The sequence below is a fragment of the Danio rerio genome, chromosome 25 (assembly GCF_049306965.1).
Source record: "Danio rerio strain Tuebingen ecotype United States chromosome 25, GRCz12tu, whole genome shotgun sequence".
Lineage (NCBI taxonomy): Eukaryota > Metazoa > Chordata > Actinopteri > Cypriniformes > Danionidae > Danio > Danio rerio.
The window spans coordinates 20,234,635-20,259,780 of record NC_133200.1 but is presented as its reverse complement, the minus strand read 5'-3'; the positions used below and the strand labels follow the sequence as shown (position 1 = coordinate 20,259,780).

Genomic DNA, 25,146 nt, shown 5'->3' with positions numbered 1-25,146 from the left:
AACGCTGCTTTACTCTCAAACACTTCAATAAAACTATTATATTTTGTAAATGTATTCGCTTTGTCATTGAGCATAATGTTTAACGTGATCACTGGTTGGTTGCGCATTCCTGTAGGCGTGACCAATTTTTGATTGACAGCCAACTGGCAGAACATATCCATGGGAACAGGAGCGTCCTCGACTGTCTACAGAAGAGTTGTGGTCAAGTTTTCCTCTTTAGTTTCAAGTGTTTATGTGATTATTTTACACAGAAATGCGGCCGAGGTCCGCTGTGGAGAGCTGGGTTAGTATGAAGACTATTACTAATATATCATGCCTTAATATTTGTTATGTTGAACTGCCTAGGAAGTAAATTCTCAAATGACGCTAATGTTAATGGTCCCTAATAAAATCTTTACTCGAACCCTTTCAAAATCTTTTTACTATTTTCGAGAGTGCTTGTTTATTTTAAAACGGTCAACTAAAACCAGACTGAAATTAAATTTGAAATCTTGCCCTATTTTGCCATTTTATTAACGTTATTGCGTTTATTAGGCCTATCTGTTATGATGAACGTTCATTTAAAAAATTTGAAATTAAAAATTATATATATATATATATATATATATATATATATATATATATATATATAATTTTAAATTTCAAAGTTTTTTAAATGAACGTTCAATGGTATATATATATATATACCATTGAAGTCAGAATTATTAGCCCCCCTGTTTCTTTCCCAATTTCTGTTTAACGTAGAGATTTGTTTACAGATTTATAAACATAATAGTTTTAATAACTCATTTCTAATAACTGATTTATAGCTATCTTTGCCATGATGATTTATTTTATCTTTGCCATGATAACAGTCCATAATATCTGACTACCTATTTTTCAAGACACTTCTATACAGCGACCCCAGATTATTAAAGGGACTAAGCCGAAAATAAAACTAATTAAACTAATATATTATTATTAATTATGTAATATTTTTGTATAAATATGACAGGGGAAAATATATACCACAAAATATTGGTCTATATTGGTTATATTTAGGTGTCAGCTTCAGCACAGATGCCTCAAATCTCAAGTAATTTAGATTTGAGACCTATGACACAAGGACTCACCATCATCCCCAGAGCCAAGAGTGCATCTCGGCTGTCCTCAGGAGACTTTTCCAGGAGGAACACTCTCAAATCTGACTCCGGTAGGATTTACTCTGGTGTTTATTATCTTGGTAATGATGATTTTTTTTTATATAAACATGTTATTGAATCTTTATTATAGCCTCCTCTGTGCAGTCAGTGGCGGATGAGAATCTTTCTTTAGTGGACATTGAGAATCTACTGCTGGAAAAAGTCAAGGACAGAAAAGATGACTTGAAGGCTGCTTTTGAAGCTTTTGACCAGGAAGGCAACAAAACCGTCACCAAAGGAGAGTTCAGACGCGTCATTGAAGGGTTTCTTGTTCCACTTACTCAGTCTCAGTTTGAGAGTTTGTTGGCTCAGGTTTGTTTATTTCGACTGATAAATATGATCTTTTTCAGTGCACCAAATATTATTTTTGTGACACTAACACAGTAATTGAAATTTATCATTATTTAATCATATTAACTTTAGCTTGACTTAAAAGAAAATGGAACAGTTTTCTACATGGAGTTTCTCAGAAGGCACTGCAAGGTTTCATCCACAGTGGGCAGGTAATTTATGATTAATTTAAAAATCTTTCAATTTTATTAATCATTCTTAACTATTACATTTGCTTAAATTCAATCTGTAAAACTTTTTTAAACAAGTTTACCTAAAAAGCAGTCTGTAAACATTTTTAAAGAAGTTTACCCAAAATGCAGTAAATGACTATTATTATATTACACTCCAAAAATTATTTTTGCTGCTTCTTCAAAGTCCTTATTTTAAATGAGCTGAATCAACACAATTCTTGAGGTTTGTTTTGGGACAACATAATTGTTTTATGTTCAATCTACTTAAATTAGTAAAAAATAAACAATTAAGTGAACTTAATTGATTTCAGTTGGGGCAACATGAAGTAATTGTGTGTAACCCAACATTTTTTACTGTGTACTTAAATTCAGTGTTAATTTTGTCAATGCCTATAGTATGTTTGTTGCCTATTAAAGCAAACTGAAACTTGTCAGATCTGCTGTCAATAATGTGACTGAAATCTATGAATGAGCACACTCTGATCCACTCATCTAATAAATGGACAGCGCAATACAGCAGTCCAGGGGACTATAAAAAATAAAAATGAATCTTTTTGTCTACATTTCAGTCTCTTTTTTTTTATCAGTGATGCATGTAGTCCTGTCTTTGCCTCATCTCACTCTAAAAAAAAAAAGTTGCCAATGAATATTATTGTTCTTTTCATTAACAAATTTAATTTAAATTTGTTTATTTAAATCTGACCACATTTGTAGAACTGCTCGATCTTTCAGATTAGCTCTCTATAACATCAGAAAGGTCCGATCCTTCCTATCTGAACATGCAGCTCAACTCCTTGTTCAAGCTCTTGTTCTCTCCAGACTGGACTATTGCAAGTCTCTACTAGCCGGGCTTCCAGCTAACTCTATTAAACCTCTTCAGCTGCTTCAGAACGCAGGAGCACGAGTGGTCTTTAATGAACCTAAAAGAGCACATGTCACTCCGCTGCTCATCCGTTTGCACTGGCTGCCACTTGCTGCTCGCATCAAATTTCAAATCTCTGATGTTTGCTTACCAAGCAACTTCTGGCTTTGCTCCTTCTTATCTGTTTCACTTCTGCAGATTTATGTGCCCTCCAGAAACTTGCGTTTTGTGAATGAACGTCGCCTTGTGATTCTATCCCAAAGAAGGAAGAAATCACTTTCCCGAACTCTCGCATTCAATCTGCCCAGTTGGTGGAATAAACTCCCTAACTGCATCAGAACAGCAGAGTCACTCGCTGTCTTCAAGAAACGACTAAAAACTCAACTATTTAGTCTCCATTTTCCTTCCTGATCTGCAATTGCCTCTCTGGCTCCACCGCTTACTGTATTACAAAAAAAAAAAAATACTAATGTTTTGCCTCTTACACTTTACATACCTGAAACTTGCCTACAGCACTAATTCATTGTTGCTCTTATAGTTGTGTAAATTGCTTCCTAGTCCTCATTTGTAAGTCGCTTTGGATAAAAGCGTCTGCTAAATGACTACATGTAAATGTAAACATTAAAATTGTTATATAGTCAAATAAATAAAAAAATGTTTAATAATGTTTATATAAAATGTATTTTATTTCTTTGGTTCAATATGGATTATTTTGTGACATTATAAATGTCTTCACTGCCAGTTTTCGAGTATAATTCATTTCTGTAATAAATACAATATATGATTTTATAACAGGATTCCGAGCAAGAGTGGGAGATACAGAAACTTGTCACTTGGAGAACTACAGTGTCGACTAAGAGATAAGGTAGATAACATGGATTTTATATATTTACCTGTACATGCTAGTATGTGGGGCTGCACGGTGGCGCAGCGGGAAGCATGTTCGCCTCACAGCAAGAAGATCACTGGTTCTAGCCCTGGCTGGGTCAGTGGGTGTTTCTATGTGGAGTTTGCATGTTCTCCCCATGTTTGCGTGGGTTTCCTCTGGGTGCTCCGGTTACCCCCACAAGTCTAAAAACTTGTTGTTCCTAGTGTATGTGTGTGAATGAGTGTGTATGGATGTTTCCCAGAGATGGGTTGCAGCTGGAAGGGCATCCGCTGTGTAAAACATATGCTGGATAAGTTGGTGGTTCATTCCAATGTGGCGACCCCAGATTAATAAAGGAACTAAGCCGAAAAGAAAATGAATGAATGTATGTAATATCCCTAATTATCATCATTTCAGATGAGAGGCAATTTGAAAAACATCACCAGGGCTTTTCGGCTGTTTGACTACAACAACGATGGGCAGATACAGCAACATGAGCTTCGCAAAATATTGGAAGGATACTGCTTTCCCATGAGCCAGCTGGAATTCCACAGGTACCTGTTTTTCCATAAATGTGTGGGTTGCATGTTTTACTGGTACTATGGTAGTATCTCGATACTATGGCTCCAAAATACTGGAGGTGCAACTGTAGCTTGTAAACGGTAGTATCATCAGTAATGGTTTATCTACAATACATAATGTTGCATGTTGAAAAGTCACTATAATGCTCACATGTTTGTACAACAATAGACCTTTTTATTTTAATAGTCTGTGGAGCCCTTTGAAGTTGCAAAACTGTCGAATTTGTGCCTTTTATGGTAGCCTATTGCACGTTTTTTAGCGCTTGAGTTCAAAGTCATATCTGAATCGGTTCATTTCTGTTCCTGTTAATATGATTTTGTAGCTACAACAACCGTGAAAATCTTTTAAAAGAATAGCTCACAAACTTTTGATTGTTACCTGATAAGACTGAAAAAAAAGATGAAAAACCCAAAATAAACATTCAAACATTTTTTTGACCACTTCACATAGGCTAATTTTGTTGAAAAAAATGCTCTTTTGTTACAACTTTTATATGTATAATTTGAATCTTTATTTTAATGTATTTTAGTTGGTCAGTTGTCTACAAAACAAACAAAAAGAATGAATAAATTTTAGGTGAAGTGGGGTGCAAATAATACTTTTCAGTCTTAAGGGAGTTATGAATTACATTCAAGTAGGCTTATTATAACATAAAATATAGTTTTTCTGACAATTTTCTTAATAATTTGAGTTATGAATTACAGTATCGCAATACTACTTGGTATTATGATACTTGTAGTTTTGTAAGATTAATTAATGTATAATGGTATCACGATAACTCTAATGTGTAGAACATAGATCTTAAATGCTTCTCATTAGCGTTGAGTTCACCAGTGGCCATTATGTGAACTACAGCCATTTTTTAAAAAAAAATATGTATTCTTGATATAAAGCTGGATTTCAATTATCAAAAAGTTTTGATAATTTTCCTATTTAAAACTTGATTTTGTAATTACACCATGTGCTAAGATTACCCCTGCTGTAACTATGGTCTGGCAGCAAAGTTCCTTGATTATTACGCCAGAATGAGAGTATACTGTAGGTCCCAGCCATATTGACGTAGAAAATAGCAACTTTTAATTTTCCGGTCTTAGTACGTGACCTAACTACAAAAGAATCCAGTTTTAAAGAGGAAAATTATCAAAACATATTTTTTAGCAAGATGCTAATGATCTAATGGGATTCAGTGAATTATGCTAAACGAAGATAAAAATGTTCCAACCAGACCTGGAGATTGGCTGAATGGATTAAAAAATAGTCAAACTCTTAAAAGGATAGTTTTAATGTATTGTCGATAAATATGAGATTAATACAAACAAAATTCACACATATAGCCCCTTAAATTGCACTCTCTAATATTATTGTTTTTTATACCCAGAATGCTAAATATTTCCTTTTCTTTCCTCCAGACTGTGGTCACATTACAGCATGAATAATGCTGATACAATATCCTACAAGGTGTTTCTTGAGAAGCTTGGTGTTGACTGTGAAAACTATCGAAAAATCCCACCAGATTCAGTACAACTTGGTACAGTTTTGCAAAATACACTGATGTAATATGATAAAGCCTTTATAAAGTAGTTATTAATAATCGCATCAGTTTGAACAGAAGAAAAAAAAGTATAATTTTATGCAATTTATGCAAGTTTTATATCTGAATTATACATTTTCAGCACTGAATTGGGATGCTGTCAGTCGCAGTACCACAAGACCTAAAAGTAAGACAAGCTTAAGGAGGTTTTCAGGCAAATCCAGAGACAACTTGGATGACATCCAAATTAGGTTTTTGAGCAAGGTGAGTATCAAAGAGATGATTTTTTCTCACATATCTCATGAGTATTTCTACAGAAAAAAATCTGTTCTGTTGCAATAAACAGATGAAGAAGGACCATAGCCTTGTTGAAAAAGCTCTGCAAGCGTTTGACATTTCAGACAGTGGGTTTGTTTCTCTTGAGGATCTCAGATCTATTCTCAGCAATTTCCTCTTCGCCATGGATGATACTATCTTTAGGGAACTGTTGAAAAGGTAAGAGAAATTTTAACACACTGTTACGTTAATGCAGACTGAGCTAATGCTAGTAAAATGTTTACAGTTTACAGCACAAAAACATTGAATCGATCATGAAACTTTGAAAAGTAAAAAACAAACGAACTTTGATATAATTATTTATTCCTACAGATTTGGGGTTAGCAATACAGAACCTGTCAAATGGAAAATATTTCTTGGATTGTTTAAAGATGACATAACTGTTCAGTAAGTTGAGATTTGGCTTTTATAAATGAAATTATTTTTTATTTTGTTAAAGGAATGGTTAAAATATGTTTGCCTTTAATTATGAAAATGTGTTTTAATGCCTCAATCAGGAAAGATTCTGTTCCAGCAACTGCAGACACATGCAGTATTGATGCGATTTTGTCCAAACTACGGCAACATGTACTGAATCAGCCTCTTTTGGACCTTGATAAAGTAAGATTTGATATGATTGTGAATCAAACTAAGCGCTTTATGTTTGGATATTCACAAAAATGATTGTTTCTGCAGAGCGCTACAGGATTTATCAGTAGAAATGAATTATTCAGTGCTCTGGAAAATATGAATCTCACCGATGAGCAGTTCACAGTTCTTGCTGATTTCTTGGATGTGGATCATACAGATGCCATAAATTGCCAACAGTTCCTTGACTTACTGCATCTCCAAAATCCAGTCGTGGTATTACACAACATTATCTTTAGAACAGCCCTTTTTTAACCCGTTCTTATAAGTGTGAAATACACTGCCTTAATCCAACTCCACCCAATGTTTCGTAATAACTGTTATTGGTGAATATGTAATATTTGATTTATCCTAACAATGCCTGGGAAAACAATATGGTTGTAATCCTAATAATATGTCATCTTAAATTCACTAGCGTTTAAATTCTATTCAGTCATTAAAAACAGAAGTTACTGCAGACTTTTATTTCAGAATGTTAATGTTTTTCCAAATGGTATGTAATATTTAGTAGGAGGCATGGCATATTTCCGAGTAGCAAAGCATATTTCCCCCAAGACATCAAACTGATGTCATCAGAGAAGGACTTCATTCAAGAGCAGAAGCAAATGGACATTTTGATTAAAAATGACCCAAAAAAATTGTATTTAATTTATAGCATAGAGGCGGTTCATTCCGCTGTGGCGACCCCGGTTTAATAAAGGGCCTAAGCCGACAAGAAAATGAATGAATAAATAAATAATAGCATAGATTAAAACTAACAAAGTGCCCTAGCAAAATAAAGTATACAACCTCAAATGTGTTTATGTAAGTTAACCCTAAAAATCTAAAGTAAATTAAGTATGAACTATTTGAATAAAGTGAAATGTGTTTTAATATGACCCTTAATATTTCATGAACTGTGACCTTTTTTTTGCGTTGTAATATTATTAGATAACATTTTGTTCATTTTACCCAAAAGCAAAGAATGTGTAAATATTGGCTTGTACGGCTATGAGTGATCACATATACAGCAATTTATACAGCCGTTATGCTTACTGGGAATAAAATTTGCTATTATATCAATGCATATATAATTTGCTTTAATTGAGCTAACTGAAGTGGTTTACATCTGAGTAGGCTCTCTCTAATATAGAACAGTAAGTACTTTCCCTGGTAATTAGTTACTTTTATAACTATTAAACTAGTACAGTAACTACTTTATTTTAATTAACAGGCCAATATTTAACTTAATAATTAAATGAATAAATGAATAATAATAACTTTAGTATTTCACTGCAAAGTCATAAGAATAATTTAAAATATTATTAGAAATTTGTGTAAAGAGTAATTTGTGGTGGCTCTTACTGCATTTCAATGAATAAAAAAAGTTCAAAGTTTGATTCCCTATTATTAAATATTCTTTATTACTATTTTTCATTCTTGACAGTATCTAAATGATTGTATTTAATAATTCCAGCAGACTCCAAAACTTAATGAAAAGGCTCAAGCAAGATTAAACACAGCAATAACAGCGCAGAATGCAGTAAGTAACCTGTACAATAATTTTACTGACTTTTTTGTATGCTAACCACTAATATATGTTTTCTGTCACACATTTCTATCAATCTCTCGGCAGATTGAAAAGATTCTGAAGGAGAAGATTTCAGAAAACTACGACGTGCTGATGGAATCAATCACAAACACAACCCAAAACCAGAATGACACCATTTCTCCAGAGGACTTTAGGAGATTGATCCAACACGTCCTACCGCTGTCTGACCACCACTTCATCAAGTGAGTCTCACTTCTCTGTGTTCAATTCTACCTCTGCTTACTAACTAATTCCCTCTGTTTGTTCTTAAAGGCTTTGTGAACCATTTTTTGAAGATGGAAATGTAAACTACAAGCTATTTTTGAAGAGTTTCGGTCCTCCAGAGAAGATTGACAGCACCCTCAGTATGATTGAGAGGTTTGTTTAAACAAAAAAGCCTTGAAACGATTCACACCAGTAAAGTGGATCTCTATTTTTTATTTATAAAGTAGCTTAAATACCCTAATTTTACTAAGCCCTATAGCCTGGTGAAAAAAAGAAACAGAAATATTCTGTAAACTGAATTTATTAATGTAAAATGTTAAAAACAGCAGATTACTGGCAACCACAGCTGCCGGTATTTTTCTGCAAAATTTAAAAAGGAAAAAAAAAAAACAGCAAAAAGTTTTTTGTGTCACCATTGTGGAGGATAGTAGTGTCTGTGTTCAAGTCTAAGCTGAACGGAGAGTATTTGATGTTATGCTTCATCTTTTTTTGTTTAAAGGTATATTAACTATTTTTGTATAGTTACTAATGCAGTGAAAATCTGTTTGCTAATTGCAATCACACATGAACACATTATTGCATCTAATGACTATACATTTTTGTGCACTAAGCTATGATTTTGTACACTGATCATTGTATCAGTTTATGAAATATGGTTATTTTTGGTAAATTTATACAGTTCTATAAAACTTCCATATTTTTCACAGAAAAATTTGGCAACCACAGCTGCTGATATTTTTTCGGAAATTTAACAGATATTTTTTACAATAAGAGTTTGCTAATTAACACTCTCTTAGTGTTGATAAAGTTAACACTTTCAAAAGTGTTATTTTTAACACTTTTATAGTGGTTCCCATATAAACTCTGAGGGAGTGTTTATTTTAACTCTAAGGTAGTTAAATCTACTATCTAAAATTTGCAGTGTATACTTCACATGTATTAATTATCAGGTAACTTGAAGTGCGTTAAATTGAAACAATTAATTTTATAGTAGGTATACTTTAGTTTTATATTGTAATGAAGCGTAACTTTTATTGTATTTACTGTACTTTTGGGTGCTAAATTGATTACTTTAAGTATACTTTAACTATATGCTTGTATAAGTCCATTAAATGATTGTTTAGTGATCTTAAATTGTATTAAAAAAACATTGCACATAAATAATGAATATATATACCATAAATGTACTAGTTCTCAAACTAGCTACTATAAAAACATGAATTGTTTATAAATTGTATTCATAAGAAACTACACTTATTAAAATAAAAAATAAATTATAAACTATAAAGTCAGACAATTTTATACAAAGTGTTATTTAAGTTGTACACATACAAGTACCAGTAAGTAGAAGTTAGTATACTTGCTGCATAAAGTAATGTATACCTAAATATATACATCAACATTACTTAAATATACTTCATAAAATTAACTTATTATATACTATTTTTTTTATAAGGCAATACATGTTTTTTGTTAAACTGCAGGGAAGAAAAGGCACATGAAGCTTCCATACTGGACATAAAAGCACAAGCAATAAAGGATGTTGTCTTGAGGAAACTCAAAGACAGGCTTCAGAGGAAAGGGGTGACTCTTCAGGACTATCTGATGTCCAGCAGAATCACAAAATCTTCCCTTAATCTAAGAGATGTCTGTAAAGTAAGGTCTTTGTGTCAATCTTTTGGTTGTGCACAACCTGACAGCGTAAACACAACATTCAAGCACATATATTACATACAGTATACAGTGGGGAAAATAAGTATTGAATTCATCATGTTTTTTCCTTGGAATAATATTTCTAAAGGAGCTGTTGACATGAAATTAAACCATATGTTGGGATAAATCCAAACAATACAAACATAAAAATAAAACAAAACAAACAAATCTGAAAAATGACTTATGTGTAATAACAATGAAATGGCAAAAGGAGAAATACTGAATTACTGTTTTTTCACAGACTTCAACAGAGTGTAAAAATCTTGATGGTTCTTTGGGTCTCGTCTATCAAATCTGATCTTTAATTTGAATTTTCTATTGGATTCAAATCAGGTGATTGACTGGGCCATTCTACAGCTTGATTTTTTTTTTTTCTCTAAAAGCATTTGAGAGTTTCCCTGGCTGTGTTTTGGATCATTGTCTGGCTAAAATGTCCACCCTGGTTTTATCTTCATTATTCTGATATTAATTTACAATGGCGAAGGGCAGAGGATTGTTGAAGAACTATTGATAGATTTTAGCTGCTGTCTGGGCTTTCACCATCTTTCTATAGCTCCCTTTCTTCATGTGTTCAATACTATTCCCCTGCGTCATTTAATTTTATTATGCATAACTTAATTTGTAAACCTATTAGATTTTTTTTTTTTTTTTTTGCATTTTTGGATTTTTTTGGTTGTGACCAACATCCGCGGAGAATTTTAATTCAACAGCACCTTTAGAAATATGTTTCTGAGAAAAACAGTGGTATGTTCAATACTTATTTTCCCGCTGTATAGATTTGGCATAGATTTATATCATATTTGCTTTTAGATTCTGGACGATTGTGGTGTTTTCCTGGAGGGACACCAGTTTCAGATGCTTATTGAGTTCCTTGGCTTTAATTTGGGTCCAGTTTCTGTTGCTGACTTTGTGGACAAATACGAAGGTTTTGATAGCTTACAACACAATGTGTTTTCATCGCAAAAATGTAAAATAATAAAAAAAATATTTATATAATTTCTATTCACCACAGAAGTGACAATGCCTGAAAAGGATGATAGTCAGACCAAAAATGCAAAATTCTCCACTCTTTTGACTGCTGAGGACTGTCTAGGTCAACTTAAAAAGAGGATCAAGGAGTATCATGGGGTATCAGACAGATTTTTATTTATTTAATGAAAGAAAAAAGTATTTTGTTATATTGCATGTTTTGTGTATATTTATATACACTGCTATGGAAAAATGATTACTCTTCTGAAGTTAAAACATTGGTGATGTCTAAAAATTAATATAAATGTTTCTGAAAAAAAGTTCTTAATGACTACATTTTACTTTAAATTTGGAATAAATATCATCATTAACTCCAAAATTTTATATAAAATGTTTATTTTATTAGAATTCTTTTTCTGAAATGCAAAGCCATAACATTTAAATCCAGAGAGAATTAACATTTTCAAGCTGTTTCGTAATTTTTTCCATTGCTTCTTCATCATTGTGTGGATGTATTGTTTTTGTGTGTACTTTGTAAGTCAACAGTACCTGCTGTTGTTTGCAGGATGCTCTGACTGCTTTCTATCTCATGGACAAAAATCGAGATGGTTTAGTAAATCGGATTGACTTCAGAGCTCTGTTTGACAGCCTGATGTTTGTAACTCAAGAAAGGGAGTATCAGATATTGCTCGACATGTTGGGTCTTACACCTGGCGCCACACTTAACTACACTGAGTTCCACAAAAAAGTCCAGTCTAGCGACAAGATGAAATTACATCACCACGATGGCACATTGTGAGAATCATATTGTCACTTGTCTTGAATTGATCTGTTTTTTAAAGCTAATGACCTTTTAAAGCTAATAACCTTTTTTTTTTTTTTTTTCAGAAAGGACGGAATTCTTGACAATGCATGTGATCAAGTTCATGAGTACCTAGCAGCCATTGCACACAAACGACCTTCAGAGATCTCAAAGGTAACCATCCAGTCCTGTTTATTAAAATTGCATTTGGTGCACTCAGTCAGCTCCCTTGCTCATGAGGTGCTTGATTTGTTGGTCGTGTAAACGAATTCGAGCACTGGTAAAAACAGTGATCATAACATCAGCAGAACAATATATTTTTTAGCAGAACAATACGTTTTAAAAAGTATTTTATAGCTAAAAAAAGTGATTGTTTCATATACAGTTCATTAAGAGGCATAGTGAGCATTGATACACCCATACATTCATGGTGCATTGTGTGACTTTTCAGGAAGTGAATGTTTCAGTACACTGGAAGAATTTTTGTGATTGAAACAGCACTTGTGATGCAAAAATTATTATTAACAATTAGCAATGTTTACAGCCCTGCTGAAAAATCCAGCTTGAACCAGCCTAGGCTGGTTGGCTGGTTTTAGCTGGTTGACCAGGCTGGTTTTAGAGGGTTTTGGTCATTTCCAGGAAAGTGACCAGCTAAATCCAGCTAAAACCAGCTTGACCAGCCTGGTTTAAGCTTGACATAGTTGGTTTTGGCTAGGCCCCCAGCCTGGCTAGGCTGGTCAAGCTGGTTTTAGCTGGTCATCTCCCAGCCTGACCAGCTAAAATCAGGCAGGAAATGGCTGGAAACCAGCCTGAAAATGGCCAAAACCCCTCTAAAACCAGCCTGGTCGACTAGCTAAAACCAGCTAACCAGCCTAGGCTGGTTTAAGATTTTTTTTTAGTAGGGAGCAATATGCATCTATGTGTTTAATTTAAAATTAAGGCTGAAATCAATTTGAAATACATCGTCTTAGAGTAAGAGCTTAGAAGTAATGTAGGGTGCAGGGAACCTGTTAATTAGAATTCATTAAATATGCCCAAATGATCAATGGCATAAATAGTGTTTATCTCTTGTACTCTATTAGTTTTGGGTTAATTATTCTATAAGGAGGTAAAATATTATTGTAGAAACGAATTTTTATTAATTAGCCATGTTTACCACAAAAAGGCGTTTTTGTTAGCAAGAGATGTTCTATTTAATCCTTTATTTAATCCTCACAATGTTGTCAGTTGTGGAACTGCAGCGCGTACACCATTGCAAAAGAGCTTGCATTCTCTAAGAATAAACTAACATTACAACTCATGAAAAGACTGTTACTGCTATTAAGATGACGAATGCAAATAATAAGTTATATGTCAATATCACCTGTGCAATTTTAGACACCACCTGTTGAAACACATTACAGTTATTATCGTTAACTCAGTTCACCTCATTCATGTTAAGCAGTGCGTGTAGGCCAGTTTTTAGATAGTTTTGATCGTGTTGATTACAAATGCAATGAATTTGGTAAAATAAATGTTGTAGTTACAGTGTTTATTATTTTTGTGGGTGCAACTTTTGCTGGTGCGGCTAATATTTTTAAAGTTAGGAAAACCAGTGCTACTAAGCAAAAATGGTAATTTTAAGCCCTGTATCAGTCACAGTATTCTTTCAGTTTTTGAAGACACACCTTAGTCAAAGTGAATGAAGTCATGAAGTTTATATTAATATCACTACAACAGTTTATGCTGCTCTCCGAATCATTGTCTATCTCTCCTGAATCTGTGTTTGTGTTGCCGGCGAGCAAATCAGTTGTTGTTCAAGTAATGAAACTCCCATTTTTAATGCAAACCCTTCCCTCTTTCGCCACTCATCACTCCCACATAAACAAAGCTGGACTCACCCACTTTCTTGACTTTTTTTAAATTAGAGGTGTGAAACACCCTACTGAGGCAGAGGGGTTTCATGACTCTTTTAATTTTGTAGCATTTAATTAATCATGATGTCAAAATGGATGCTTCCATGATAAGGAATCATGCTAGCAAAGGAAAAAAATAGCATATAATAGCTCATATACAGTAAAGTCAGCTTTTCACTTGTGTTTACAGGTCTTTTGCCACTTGGGTAACGACTGTAAAAGCATCATGACCAAAAATGGTCTAAAGCAGCTGCTTTTTAAGTACAGCATGCCCATCACACCAAATGAGTTTGAAATACTTTGGAGCAGGTAAGATCAGTTTCATTCACTTTAAATGCATAGTTCACCCAAACATGAAAATCATTTACTCTCATTTTACTTGTTCCAAACCTTCAGAAGATAGCTGAAACCATTGACTTCCATAGCACTTGTTTTCCCTACGATGAAAGTCAATGGTTACATGTTTTCAGCTTTCTTCAAATGATCTTCATTACTGCTCAACATAATAAAGGTTTATAACTAATTGATGGTGAGTAAATAGTGAGTAAATTTCTTTTTGGAGTGAACTATCTTTTTAATCTATTAATACATTTGATAACTAATCCAGAGTCAGTATTATCATGACAAAAAAAAAAACAAGGGCGGATTTAAAGATTTTGGGGCCCTAAGCAATTCCAGCCATCGGGCCGAAGTCCTGAAATGCACCCTTTCTGCTTTTAATCCTATTTTATTTATATTGCTGTTTTTTTTATATCACGCAATTTCTACATTTTAAGTCATTCGCTTTCTTTAAATGAACAAAAATAATAATAAATATATTTATTTTTTAAAATTGACTGCTGGACTCCTCCATGATGAATATTTTAATTGGTTAATATTATTATTATTATTATTATATAACAATACATTATTATAATAATATTATATTTAATTGTATACTAAATAATATTTAATTACGTTAAAATTGTGTTATACTTCTAGATACTTATTGGGACCCCCAGATTTCCCGGGGCACTAAGCGGCCGATTACCTCGCTTATTGGTTAAATCCGTCCCGGTAAACAACAAACATAAACAGCTGGAAAGTATTGTAACAAATGCATGTTGTCTACCCTTATATATCTTTCACAGATATGATAAGGAGAACAAGGGCTTTCTCACTCAGAAAGAGTTTTTAAGTAAGCTCAAAATCACATCAGATGAAGATCAGGAACGTCAGGAACAGCCCACAGCAACACCTGACCTAGAGGTTATGCTACAAAACCTGAGGTGAGAATCAAATGAAATGAAAAACATGCTCAAATGGTGGATAAAAATATGTCCATCATACAAATGTGATTCTCTCTATGTTTGAAGGAAGTGGATTGGGATTGACTTTGAGAGTGTTAGTGGAAGTCTTGTGGTTCTGGATAAAAACAAAGATGGACACGTGACTGTGACAGACCTGCTGTCTCTTCTACACAGACATGGCTTTCAGTTAACAGAAGCACAGTTTGCACATCTACTGAGCCTGTAATCATCCATTACAGATTTTTTTGTTTACTCAAACTGTGGTAGATGTTGTTAGTCACCCATTCATTTATTATTCTTTTTTTCAGACTTGGCTTTGACAGCGATCTGAAGCAGCTGCCATACCTTGATTTCCTAAAGCATCTTGTTGGACCTCCAGTTTCCAGCTGGTCTGTATTTGACCCTTCTCAAGGTCTACCTGTGGCCTCTTCAGAGGAAATGAAGGACGGAGAAGAGCTGAGCCCTGGAAGAGCCATACAGAGAGTCAAAGAGTTGGTTACTACCTCCTCCGATACTCTCTTCAAAGTACTGACCATTTAAATAGTTTTTTAATACTGATAAGCAGAAGTTTTAGCTTGAAACATTAGCTTCTTAAAACATTCCCAAATGAACTCAGATCTTTGGTTTTCTAGGCCTTCTCTGCGTTTGATAGGACTGGAGATGGTATGATTCCACAAGCAGAGTTTCGGCAGGTGCTGGACCATTTCTGTATGCGCCTCTCTGATGTGCAGTTCAAAAAGTTGTTGTCTGAGCTGAGATTGAATAAAGGAGAGGAGCTTGGGGTTAATTGGAAAGAATTTCTCCAAGTCTTTAACCTCCACAACGAAGAGGTTTGGCTTTTTCAAATTATTATCAAATCAAAAATGGTTTAGGTTGCATGTGTCATATATTAAAATAACTGTTTCTTTCATTAACCAGACAGCAGATGAATGGCTGAAAAAAATCAGTAAGATGCGATTCCCAAATCAGACCCGACCTTTAGCCATTGGTGACATTTTGAGGCGGGTACAGGAGGTTGTGTCGGCCCGCATCTACACTATAACAAAGGATATGGTAGACCTCGACTATGCCAATACAAACACAATCTCCAGATCTGACTTTAAGACTATCTGTGATCGTCACTTCATGCGGCTTACAGAGGAGCAGGTATTTTTCAGTACATACTAAAACAGTAACCAAGAAAATATCTTGTAAAAGTGTGTGAAAAGCAAACAAACAATCCTCCACACTATCAACACTTGTTTTGAACGTAATGTTTCGGTCTTACCTTCATCAGACAAATATCATTCATTTTTTTTGTGTTTGAACTGATTGAGAAAATATCTTAAAACCTATTGACAAATGATATCAGAGGCTGCGTTCTTGTTAGTATACCTGACTCCTATGCTGAAATGCTGATTTGAGTCCTGCTTTGAATGGTGCAAGTAGGACCAGAGTAGTAATGCACATTTATATAGTGCATTTAATGTGTATTACCATACACCCTGATAGATTTACATTTGTGTGAGGTAGACTCTCCCCACCATCACCAGTCTACAGGATGCACCTGGATGATGCAATGGCACCACAGGACAACTACATCAATGTGATCACGACACACCAGCTTCGGTTGGATAGGAGAAACAATGATACAACCAATTAATTCAGTGGATGGGGATGCTTGGGAGGCCGTAATGGGTAAGGGCAGATGGAGGGAATTTGGTCAGGACACTGTGGTTACACCCCTAATCTTTGCAAAAAGTGCCATGGGATATTTAATGACCACAGAGTGTTAGGACCTTGGTTTACATCTCATCCAAAGCTTACTGACAGTGTCCCTATGCCTAAACTGGAACCTCTGCTGGCCTCACTAACACCCCTTCAAACAGCTACCTAGTGACTAGGCTTAGCCCTGCTAAGCTTCAATGGGCAACCAGTCTTGGGCTGCAGGGTGATATGGCTGTGGCTTTATATTTGCTATATTAATTAACTTGGTGCCATGACCCGGATATGAAAAAAGTAAGGAGGATGATTGTAACTGAAGCAAATGGTAAGAACTTTGCACGTAACTTTCATTCGCCTGAAGTTTGAAGAGGGAAACTTGTGACTGATATCAGAGACTTTAGTCTTTATCATCTTTGTTAGTGTGTCTGTTTTCTATGGTGAAATGCTGTTGTAAATTCTTCTAGGAGTGGCACAAGTTGAATTGACCCGGGGTTGGAGTGAGGTCTATGGGGGTGAGGGTAACGTGACCAGAGAGTAATAATTTTGCACATAGACCTCAAGAGTCTTACTGACACTACAGGGCAGGCTGCAGTCTTGAGAATTCTTGTTAATGTGCTTTTTTCCCATGCCTAAACCCTGATTTGAATCCCACTTAAAATGGGGAGTATAGAACCAGAGGTGTTTTATTGGTGCTAAAACCAGAATAGAGTGAGGGTTGTGGGATGAATCGAGCGAGATTATTATTTCAGTGGATTTAAAATGTTAATTTATGCTGTCAACATGGGAGGAAAAATGACTTCCAAAGATAAATACTTATACTTGAATTAATACACTTACCAGTTACTGTTGGTATCACTTTATTTTACAGGTGTTGAGGAAATCTCCAGAGCTGAAATTTAGATATGGTTTCGACCAACTGGTTTTTGACACATGCTTAAAGTTTTGGATGCATTGCAAAGGCACTGGGCCATCCAGGGGCGGACTGTGACAAAAAATCAGCCCTGGCACTGTAGCCACACCAGCCCACATTATCACACCGACACACCCCCACCCTCGGACACGCACATTCACTACTTTTATTGGTGTACAGATGGTGAAATAATATAAGCAGTACCATATGTAATAGATATTTAATAGATATTTATTTTGTGTTTGAACTTGTAAGGGAAACCGGGAGGAAACCCATGCGAACATGCAAACTCCACACAGAAACACCAACTGACCCTGCCGAAGCTCGAACCAATGACCTTTTTGCTGTGAGGCGACAGCGCTACCCGTTGTGCTGCCCCCTTTCGAGACTATTTCAGTTAATTTTATGCATTTGGAAACGTCTGATTTTAGAGCAATTTTTAAGTTTCTCTGAGCTTTTTAGCACTGCCTTTACGGTCCATCTTTGACAATAAGCTTGTGTTGCATCTACAGTTTGTTTGACATTCTTGCCAGATTTTAATTATGTACGCGATACCTCTGATTGGGTCTGCCTATCTCTAAACCAGCTAGCCATTGCCGATTGGGCCAATGCTTAACATTTGTTGATATTACTATTATCATCATCATTATCATCATCATCATCATCATCATCATCATAATATTCACATCTTGCAAGAAACAAAAACTGCCTGATGTAAAAGCAATGATTATATATATATATAAAAAAAGTATAAAAAATAGCATACCGGCCCACATTTTAAAAATGGTCCAGCCCTTCTGGCATTTGCCAGAATTGTCAGATGGCCAGTCCGCCCCTGGGGCCATCTGACCAATCAGAGCAGAATAGACTCTCGGTTTAGAAAGCCCTGGCACTGTGAGAAAAAAACTGAAGCTGCAGCGTTAAAGTTTGTTTCGTAACTCTTTAAAGTTGCATAAAACTGGCACTTAAAGAGTTTTGCACATAATTAACAAATAAAAACTTTCTTTTAAGAGTAGCCTCTTCAATATTTTGAAAGCCAATTATCTCTTTCAGTTACAAAACCTGTGGAAACTCCTACCAGTTAATGACTTTGGAAATCTAGAATATCGGGAATTCCTGAAGAAGTTCAGTGGAGAACAGAAAGGCCTGGATCAGGCTAAGTCGTTACCAGGTTCTGCAAGATCTACAGTGGAGAGACCAGCATCTCTTAGACGTCCCAAAACGGCACCCTGCTCCTTGAGACACTCAATGGTACAGTGCATCATTCGTCTAAACTGTCACATAAAATTGGATTCTGCCAATTATTCCCAGTGTTATTTCCAGGGTTCATATGGTCATGGAAAACCTGTTAAAGTCATGGAATTTTGACATGGCATTTTCCAGGCCTGGAAAAGTTTTGGAAAAACAGAAAAACCCACAAGGTTTTGGAAAAGTCATGGAAATTACATTTACATTGAGTCATTTAACAGACGTTTTTTGTCCAAAGCGACTTAAGCTGCGGTCACAGAGCTTGTGCTTGCCAAATTCTGTCATATGGCACTGTGAAAAGGGCCGGGGTTAAACAAAATGATTAGACATTAATAAAAGTGAGTGATTGCCTAATATTTTAAATTTCTTATTTTAAATTATCTCCTATTGGTCTAACGCAATCACCTGATGCGATTTCGCAGGCAAGAAGCCTTCACCAAGCTTGAACTTTCGAATGCAGTGAAATGTGAAACTTGTCGCATGTGCTTGCGTTTCTAGTCTGCCGCGTTCACATGCCTATGAATAGAAGTCTATGGAACGAAAAGTGCAGTGTGATCGCAGCTTTACAATAGAAGTAGTTTCATCTACTATTACTAGTTTAACAAACTATTATCTAAAATTAGTTTGACAAATATCTGTATACTGGAATGGAGATTAGTTGTTTTTACTTCTTTTCTTGACTAAAAACATGCTCTCACCTCATTAGAGCTGTGTAAACATCATCTATTTAACAGAGATATAAAAATAAATTGAAACTAAAGAGATTGTTGCATGTTTTATGATATGCTCTAATGCAGTGGTTCTCAAACGTTTTTCATCAAGTACTGTACCACCTCAGAAAAAAGTGGTCTTTGCAAGTACCACCGTAATGAGCAGTTTTTTTAAATACAATAGCGTATTAGGTCTAGTAAAACAGCTTAAGCTCTGTACAGTTCAAAAACGAGGCATATTAGTTCCTATTATTGAGTACATTTAAATTAAAATGTGCTTTTAAAAGTAAAAAAGGGTAGGTTACTGTTCTTAAAAAAGTAAAAAAAAATATATATATAACTCCTGGTTTATTAGCACCTGGAAATGTTGCCTGGACCGCATAAATATAGGCGTAATGTCATCATATTCATATATAAATCATTTTTGATAATTTATTTAAATATATGTAGCATATACAGTACATATTACATATTTGATTCATCCGCGTACCACTAGAAGGAAGCCTGCGTACCACTAGTGGTACACGTACCACAGTTTGAGAACCACTGCTCTAATGAATTTAAACGGTCTTTATTTTTCTTACCACATTTCTGCAGACATTACATGAAACATTAGGTCATACAAATTGAATTGAAAGTCCTGAAAAAGTCATGGAATTTTTTTAGTAAAAATGTGTAAGAACCCTGATTTAATTGTTAGCACCTCTGTCCACAGTCATCAGTCTCAGAGCATGTTCAGAGGCCGTCTACAGCGAGCAGAAGGTCTGCACCCCTGCTGAACTGTGAGGATGTGGAGATGAAGGTGCGTCCCAAGATCCAGGATTGTTGGAGACACATCCAGAGGAGATGCAGACATGCAGATCCTGAGCGGACGGGGGAGATTGATGTGGATGCCTTCCTAGGTACATCATTGAGGCCAGATTTCATTTATCTGCGTATCTTTCAAGCACAAAACACAGGGTTCCTACAATCATGAAAAAGGAGATTTTCTGAACATTGAAAAGTAAATGAAATTAAAGTCACTGATATTTCTATGGTGAATTTGTCACAGTCTGATTGGCTCACAGTCTGATTTCAAATCAGACTTTTCAATAAATTGATAAAAAAAAAATTTTTCAATGTTTTTTAGTGAAATACTACTTTTTAAGTTAAACATAACAGCCTAACAGTTAATGGTAACACTTTACACTAAGTTTTCGTTAGTTTTTTAACATGAACAAACATTTAACAATTCATTTATTCGAATATTTATTTATCCGTGTTAATGTTAGTTCATGTAAATAAATAAAGTTGTTCATTGTTAGTTCATGTTAACTCAGAGTGCGTAAACCAATGTTATTACACAGCTATCTGGTATACTCGATTCTGATTGGTCAGTCGCTCCATTCCGAGGTATGTTATTCAGAGAAATTCGAATTAGCTTTGATTGTCATTGAATACGTTCACTTCCATAAAGTTACATCAACATTTACATGTGTCTGCTTGTCTGTCATGCCACTGTTTTTGTCTGTTTAGCGCCATGTTGTGACTAATTAATGCACAAGTTAATGTATGCTCCATTCAGCTCCATGTAGCATTTTCGTTTCTACCAGCTTTGCTTTTAATTAAAGTGTAAGCTAATTGTGGCCGGTAGCCATGTAATAAGCTGGATAAAGTACATATGTGACCATGACGACTTTATTATGCCATAACAACCTATTGGATGTACTTAATCCCTGATTTAACAAGCATGAATTTGAATTGAATGTTGAACTATGGTAAATAAATGCTGTACATTACAAATGTCCTTATTAGTTCATGTTAGTAAATACATTAACTGTAATTAACTAAATAAACCATATTGTAAAGCGTGAAACAATCATTAATATAGTTAAATAGAGGATTGGTATGATGTATACTTTTTTATAAAATAATAGCATCAGAATCACCTAGAAAGATAATGGGTACATTCATTTGTTGAAAAGGAAATCCTCATAATAAAGTCCAATTGAGAATGTAAACAAATTAGACTTTTTTTGTTGTTAGATTTGTCTTCATTTTTTGAACTGATGTTTTTGCAGGGATCCTCCAGGGTCTTCACATTGAGTTGAGTCCATCAGAGTTTGAGCAGCTTACTGTCAAATTTGACATAAAAAGCAACGGCCGCGTCTCTTATCCAGACTTCCTGCGGCACTTTGTGCTCATGTTCAGTCCTGAGGTCAATACTTCATCCAACAGACTTAGATTGCAGCTGCCCACAACACCCGTGAGTTCACTGTCCTCTTTAGTAATTACACAGTATAAGCAGTGGTGGAAGTTTTTTCACTATTATGCTAAAAGTGTTAGTTCACCCAAAATGATGGCATTCATGTCAATCCAATCCTCATTCATTCATGTTTGGAACACAAATTATGATTGATGTTTGAAATTAAATCCAGGAGCTCTTTCATCCTTCATATAATGTTTGTAACTTCCATGCAGTACCATGCAGAGACTTTCCAAGGGGCATGTGGGGATCACGAACTGAAGAGCTTCCTTTACTATTTAGTTCCCGTTCCTTTACTACAGGCTGTACAACTTATTGCAAGCAGTCCTAAACAGTCTTAAATTGCTTTTTCTTTTGTAAATTAAGGCCTTAAAAAGTCAGCAATTCTTAAATTCATATGATTATGACATTCATTTTCATGAGGAATTGTTTACTTGAATTTAATTTTTAAAGTGAAGCGCAAGTCATTTCTGCAGTGAAGATCATCGTCATTGTTGGTCGCTTAAGTGTTCACGTCATTCTAGACCAGGGGTGGGCAAACTCGGTCCAGGAGGGCTGGTGTCCTGCACAGTGTAGCTCCAACTTAAATCTCACAAATTTGTTTATAGATTTCTAGTGATTTTGAAGACACTGATTAGCATGTTCAAGTGTGTTTGATTAGTGTTGCAGCTAAACTATGCAGGACACCAAGTTTGCCCACCCCTGTTCTTTACCATTCAAGGATTGTACCTCACAATAACAGATTTCTTTATATTCTTACATCTATGGGATGCACTGTGTACATAACATAATGATAATGTGTAGTCCTAATATGCATGTTTCAAGTATCTGTCTCCGATATACAAGATGTTATTCGTGACTTTTACGTTTGAATTCAGTGGTGTCATCTAGTGGAGGTGTGTGAGCTGTCCTAAGACTGCTGCAATTTTTAAATTGTATTTATTTAACATCACTTTGAGCCAGTTTTGCAACTATAAACATGTTTGATTTAAAAACTATTAGGAAACTATTATACAGCACGTTTTTTCACGCAGCGGATGCCCTTCCAGCTGCAACCCATCTCTGGGAAATTGAAGCAATAAAATGAAAATTTTATGATAGAAATGATAAAACAAAAAATTGAATATTTATATCAAGATGGTTAATGATATAACATATATATTTTATTTAGCTAAATAAAATGTCTAGGAAGCATATAATGAAGAGATTAACAGCATATAGATTTACAATGGGTCTGATCAGATAAAAGTTATTACCACACTCGAGTGTTTGAATCAGAGGCCTTAACATACCTTTGAAATAAATATACATAAAGTAAGTTAGATCAGTTTAAAATATTGCTGTAGATGAAAATACTTCATGTGCTCCCTAGAAATTATAGTTAATTGCAGGGTATATTTACCATGGAAAACAAATTTTCTTACTTTTTCTTTTTTTCTTAAGAAGGTCTTTAAAAGTCTTACATTTACCATCATAAAACTTTGTCATATTGCCCTTAGGAAATGTGCACCCTGATCTGAAAGAGTTTATTCGGCCCACGAATTATTTTTTTTAATCTTTATTTCTAAAGCGTTTTTTAGAATATAGATTGTATCAAAGCAGCTTAACATCGATAAAGCTATAGTAAATTGAAACTGCTTCAGTCCAGTTGTCACAACTGTTGTTTAGTTTAGTTTAGTTTAGTTTAGTTTAGTCAAAGAGCTTAGAATGACCAAGAGGCAACACTCTAGTGTAATTAGTGTAGTGTAGTATAGTGTAAAGCCTAACCAGGGACGAGGGCTGCAAATTAGCTTTATGCTATATGCCCTATGTACACAACATCGGTTATCTTTGTATAACAATGTCAAGTGTATTGTCCCTGTAAAATAAACAAGCAAATAAAAAAAATTTAAATTTGTGAAACATTTGGGAAATTTGGGGCGGGCATTTTTGAATGAAAACTCCAATAGAACAACAGCATATTAAAAGTCTGTTAAATAAACTATTAAAAATGCTGATGATTGTGATAGTAAGTGTTGTATTGTCGTCTTTCAGGTTGTATCTCAGCTTTAATGCACTTTTTAAATAAATTTATAAAAAACAAAGCAGCTGCTTGCCATCGCGACAGTAATGAGATCCAATGGACGGCCGATCACTTTCACTCCAAAATGGCGGAATCCGGGGCTGTTGCTGGGCGCTGCTGTTACAATGGAACGTTCTGTTGAGTGTCGCCTCTTGGTCATTCTAAGCTCTTTGGTTTAGTTCATTCATTCATTTTCTTTTCGGCTTAGTCCCTTTATTAATCCGGGGTCGCCACAGCAGAATGAACCGCCAACATATCCAGCATGTTTTTACGCAGCTGATGCCCTTCCAGCCGCAACCCATCTCTGAAAAACATCCACACACACTCATTCACACTCATACACTACAGACAATTTAGACTACCCAATTCAACGGTACTGCATGTCTTCAGACTGCGGGGGAAACCGAAGGGCCCGGAGGAAACTTAAGCAAATGCAGACCCACACAGAAACCCAGCCGAGGCTCGAATCAGTGACCTTCTTGCTGTGAGGCGACAGCACTACCTACTGCGCCACTGCGTCGTCTAGTTCAGTTCAGTTCAGTGGAATAAAAAAATAAAGTCTTTGGCCCACAAATGTATTCTTGGTGTGATCTATACACAAAAATGCTTGACACATAAAACAAATTGTATAGCAATACTAGCTCTAGTTTATTTGATTCTCTCTCAGATGAGTCCTGGTCCACTCAGCGCTCAGTGTGTTGAAGCCATGCTGAGGATCTCCAGGCCTGTCCAGCTCTTCTGGAGGCAGATGAGGCAAACGTTCCTCTCCTTTGACAAAGAGCGCACTGGAAAGATCTCGGTTCAGGATTTCCGAAAGGTACAGGCCTCTTCTTTCCCACTAATTTCAAAGTAATTGTTGAACAACAGCTCAAGATGTATTTAATCACGCATTTTGTTTTGCATGATATTTTTAGGTTCTGAGACAGTTCAGTGTGAATCTGTCAGAGGAAGAATTATTTCATTTCAAATCTTTTTTCGACAAGAACCTCTCAGGAAGGATTTCATACAATGACTTTCTGCGCATTTTTCTGAAATGAGTCCAGGTAGTGTTACACTCATAACACTGCTTTTGTCACAGTTTTGAAAATAAATAGATTTTTCTGATCCTTGAATTCTGTTGTGTTTATTTATACAGCAACACATTGATATTGATTACGATGTTGTTTATAAATAAACATAAATAAAATGTTTAATATTAAATGCTGAAATAAACTAAATAAAATTATATATGAAAAACATTTTTTTACCTTTGTTATTTTCATAATTATTGGGAAATAATAGTGTTTTTGCTTT

The 25,146-nt window shown here is 35.0% G+C and overlaps 1 protein-coding gene across 10 annotated transcripts; it reads left to right on the top strand.

Annotated features, from left to right (window-relative positions):
- The first annotated feature begins 155 nt into the window (after positions 1-155).
- Positions 156-25,089, top strand: efcab6 (EF-hand calcium binding domain 6). 10 transcript variants are annotated; one of them, NM_001309483.1, is given in 31 exon segments: positions 156-283; positions 1,042-1,192; positions 1,273-1,493; positions 1,605-1,684; positions 3,363-3,432; positions 3,853-3,989; positions 5,427-5,545; positions 5,691-5,812; positions 5,895-6,043; positions 6,197-6,271; positions 6,382-6,484; positions 6,560-6,727; positions 7,968-8,033; positions 8,127-8,284; positions 8,355-8,459; positions 9,791-9,962; positions 10,830-10,944; positions 11,032-11,147; positions 11,554-11,783; positions 11,877-11,964; positions 13,876-13,994; positions 14,816-14,953; positions 15,041-15,196; positions 15,283-15,499; positions 15,607-15,804; positions 15,893-16,120; positions 18,642-18,839; positions 20,262-20,448; positions 21,607-21,791; positions 24,521-24,670; positions 24,768-25,089. In NM_001309483.1, coding segments are annotated over 31 exon segments (4,374 nt in total). In that variant the 5' UTR covers positions 156-253; the 3' UTR covers positions 24,891-25,089.
- Positions 25,090-25,146: the final 57 nt, after the last annotated feature.

Bases quoted from the DNA above. Each gene is read 5' to 3' on its own strand.
- efcab6 (XM_073942018.1), top strand. From the start codon at position 254: ATGCGGCCGAGGTCCGCTGTGGAGAGCTGG. The intron at 5,546-5,690 runs GTACAGTTTTGC...ATACATTTTCAG, and splicing joins ACCAGATTCAGTACAACTTG to CACTGAATTGGGATGCTGTC. The intron at 21,792-24,520 runs GTGAGTTCACTG...ATTCTCTCTCAG, and splicing joins TGCAGCTGCCCACAACACCC to ATGAGTCCTGGTCCACTCAG.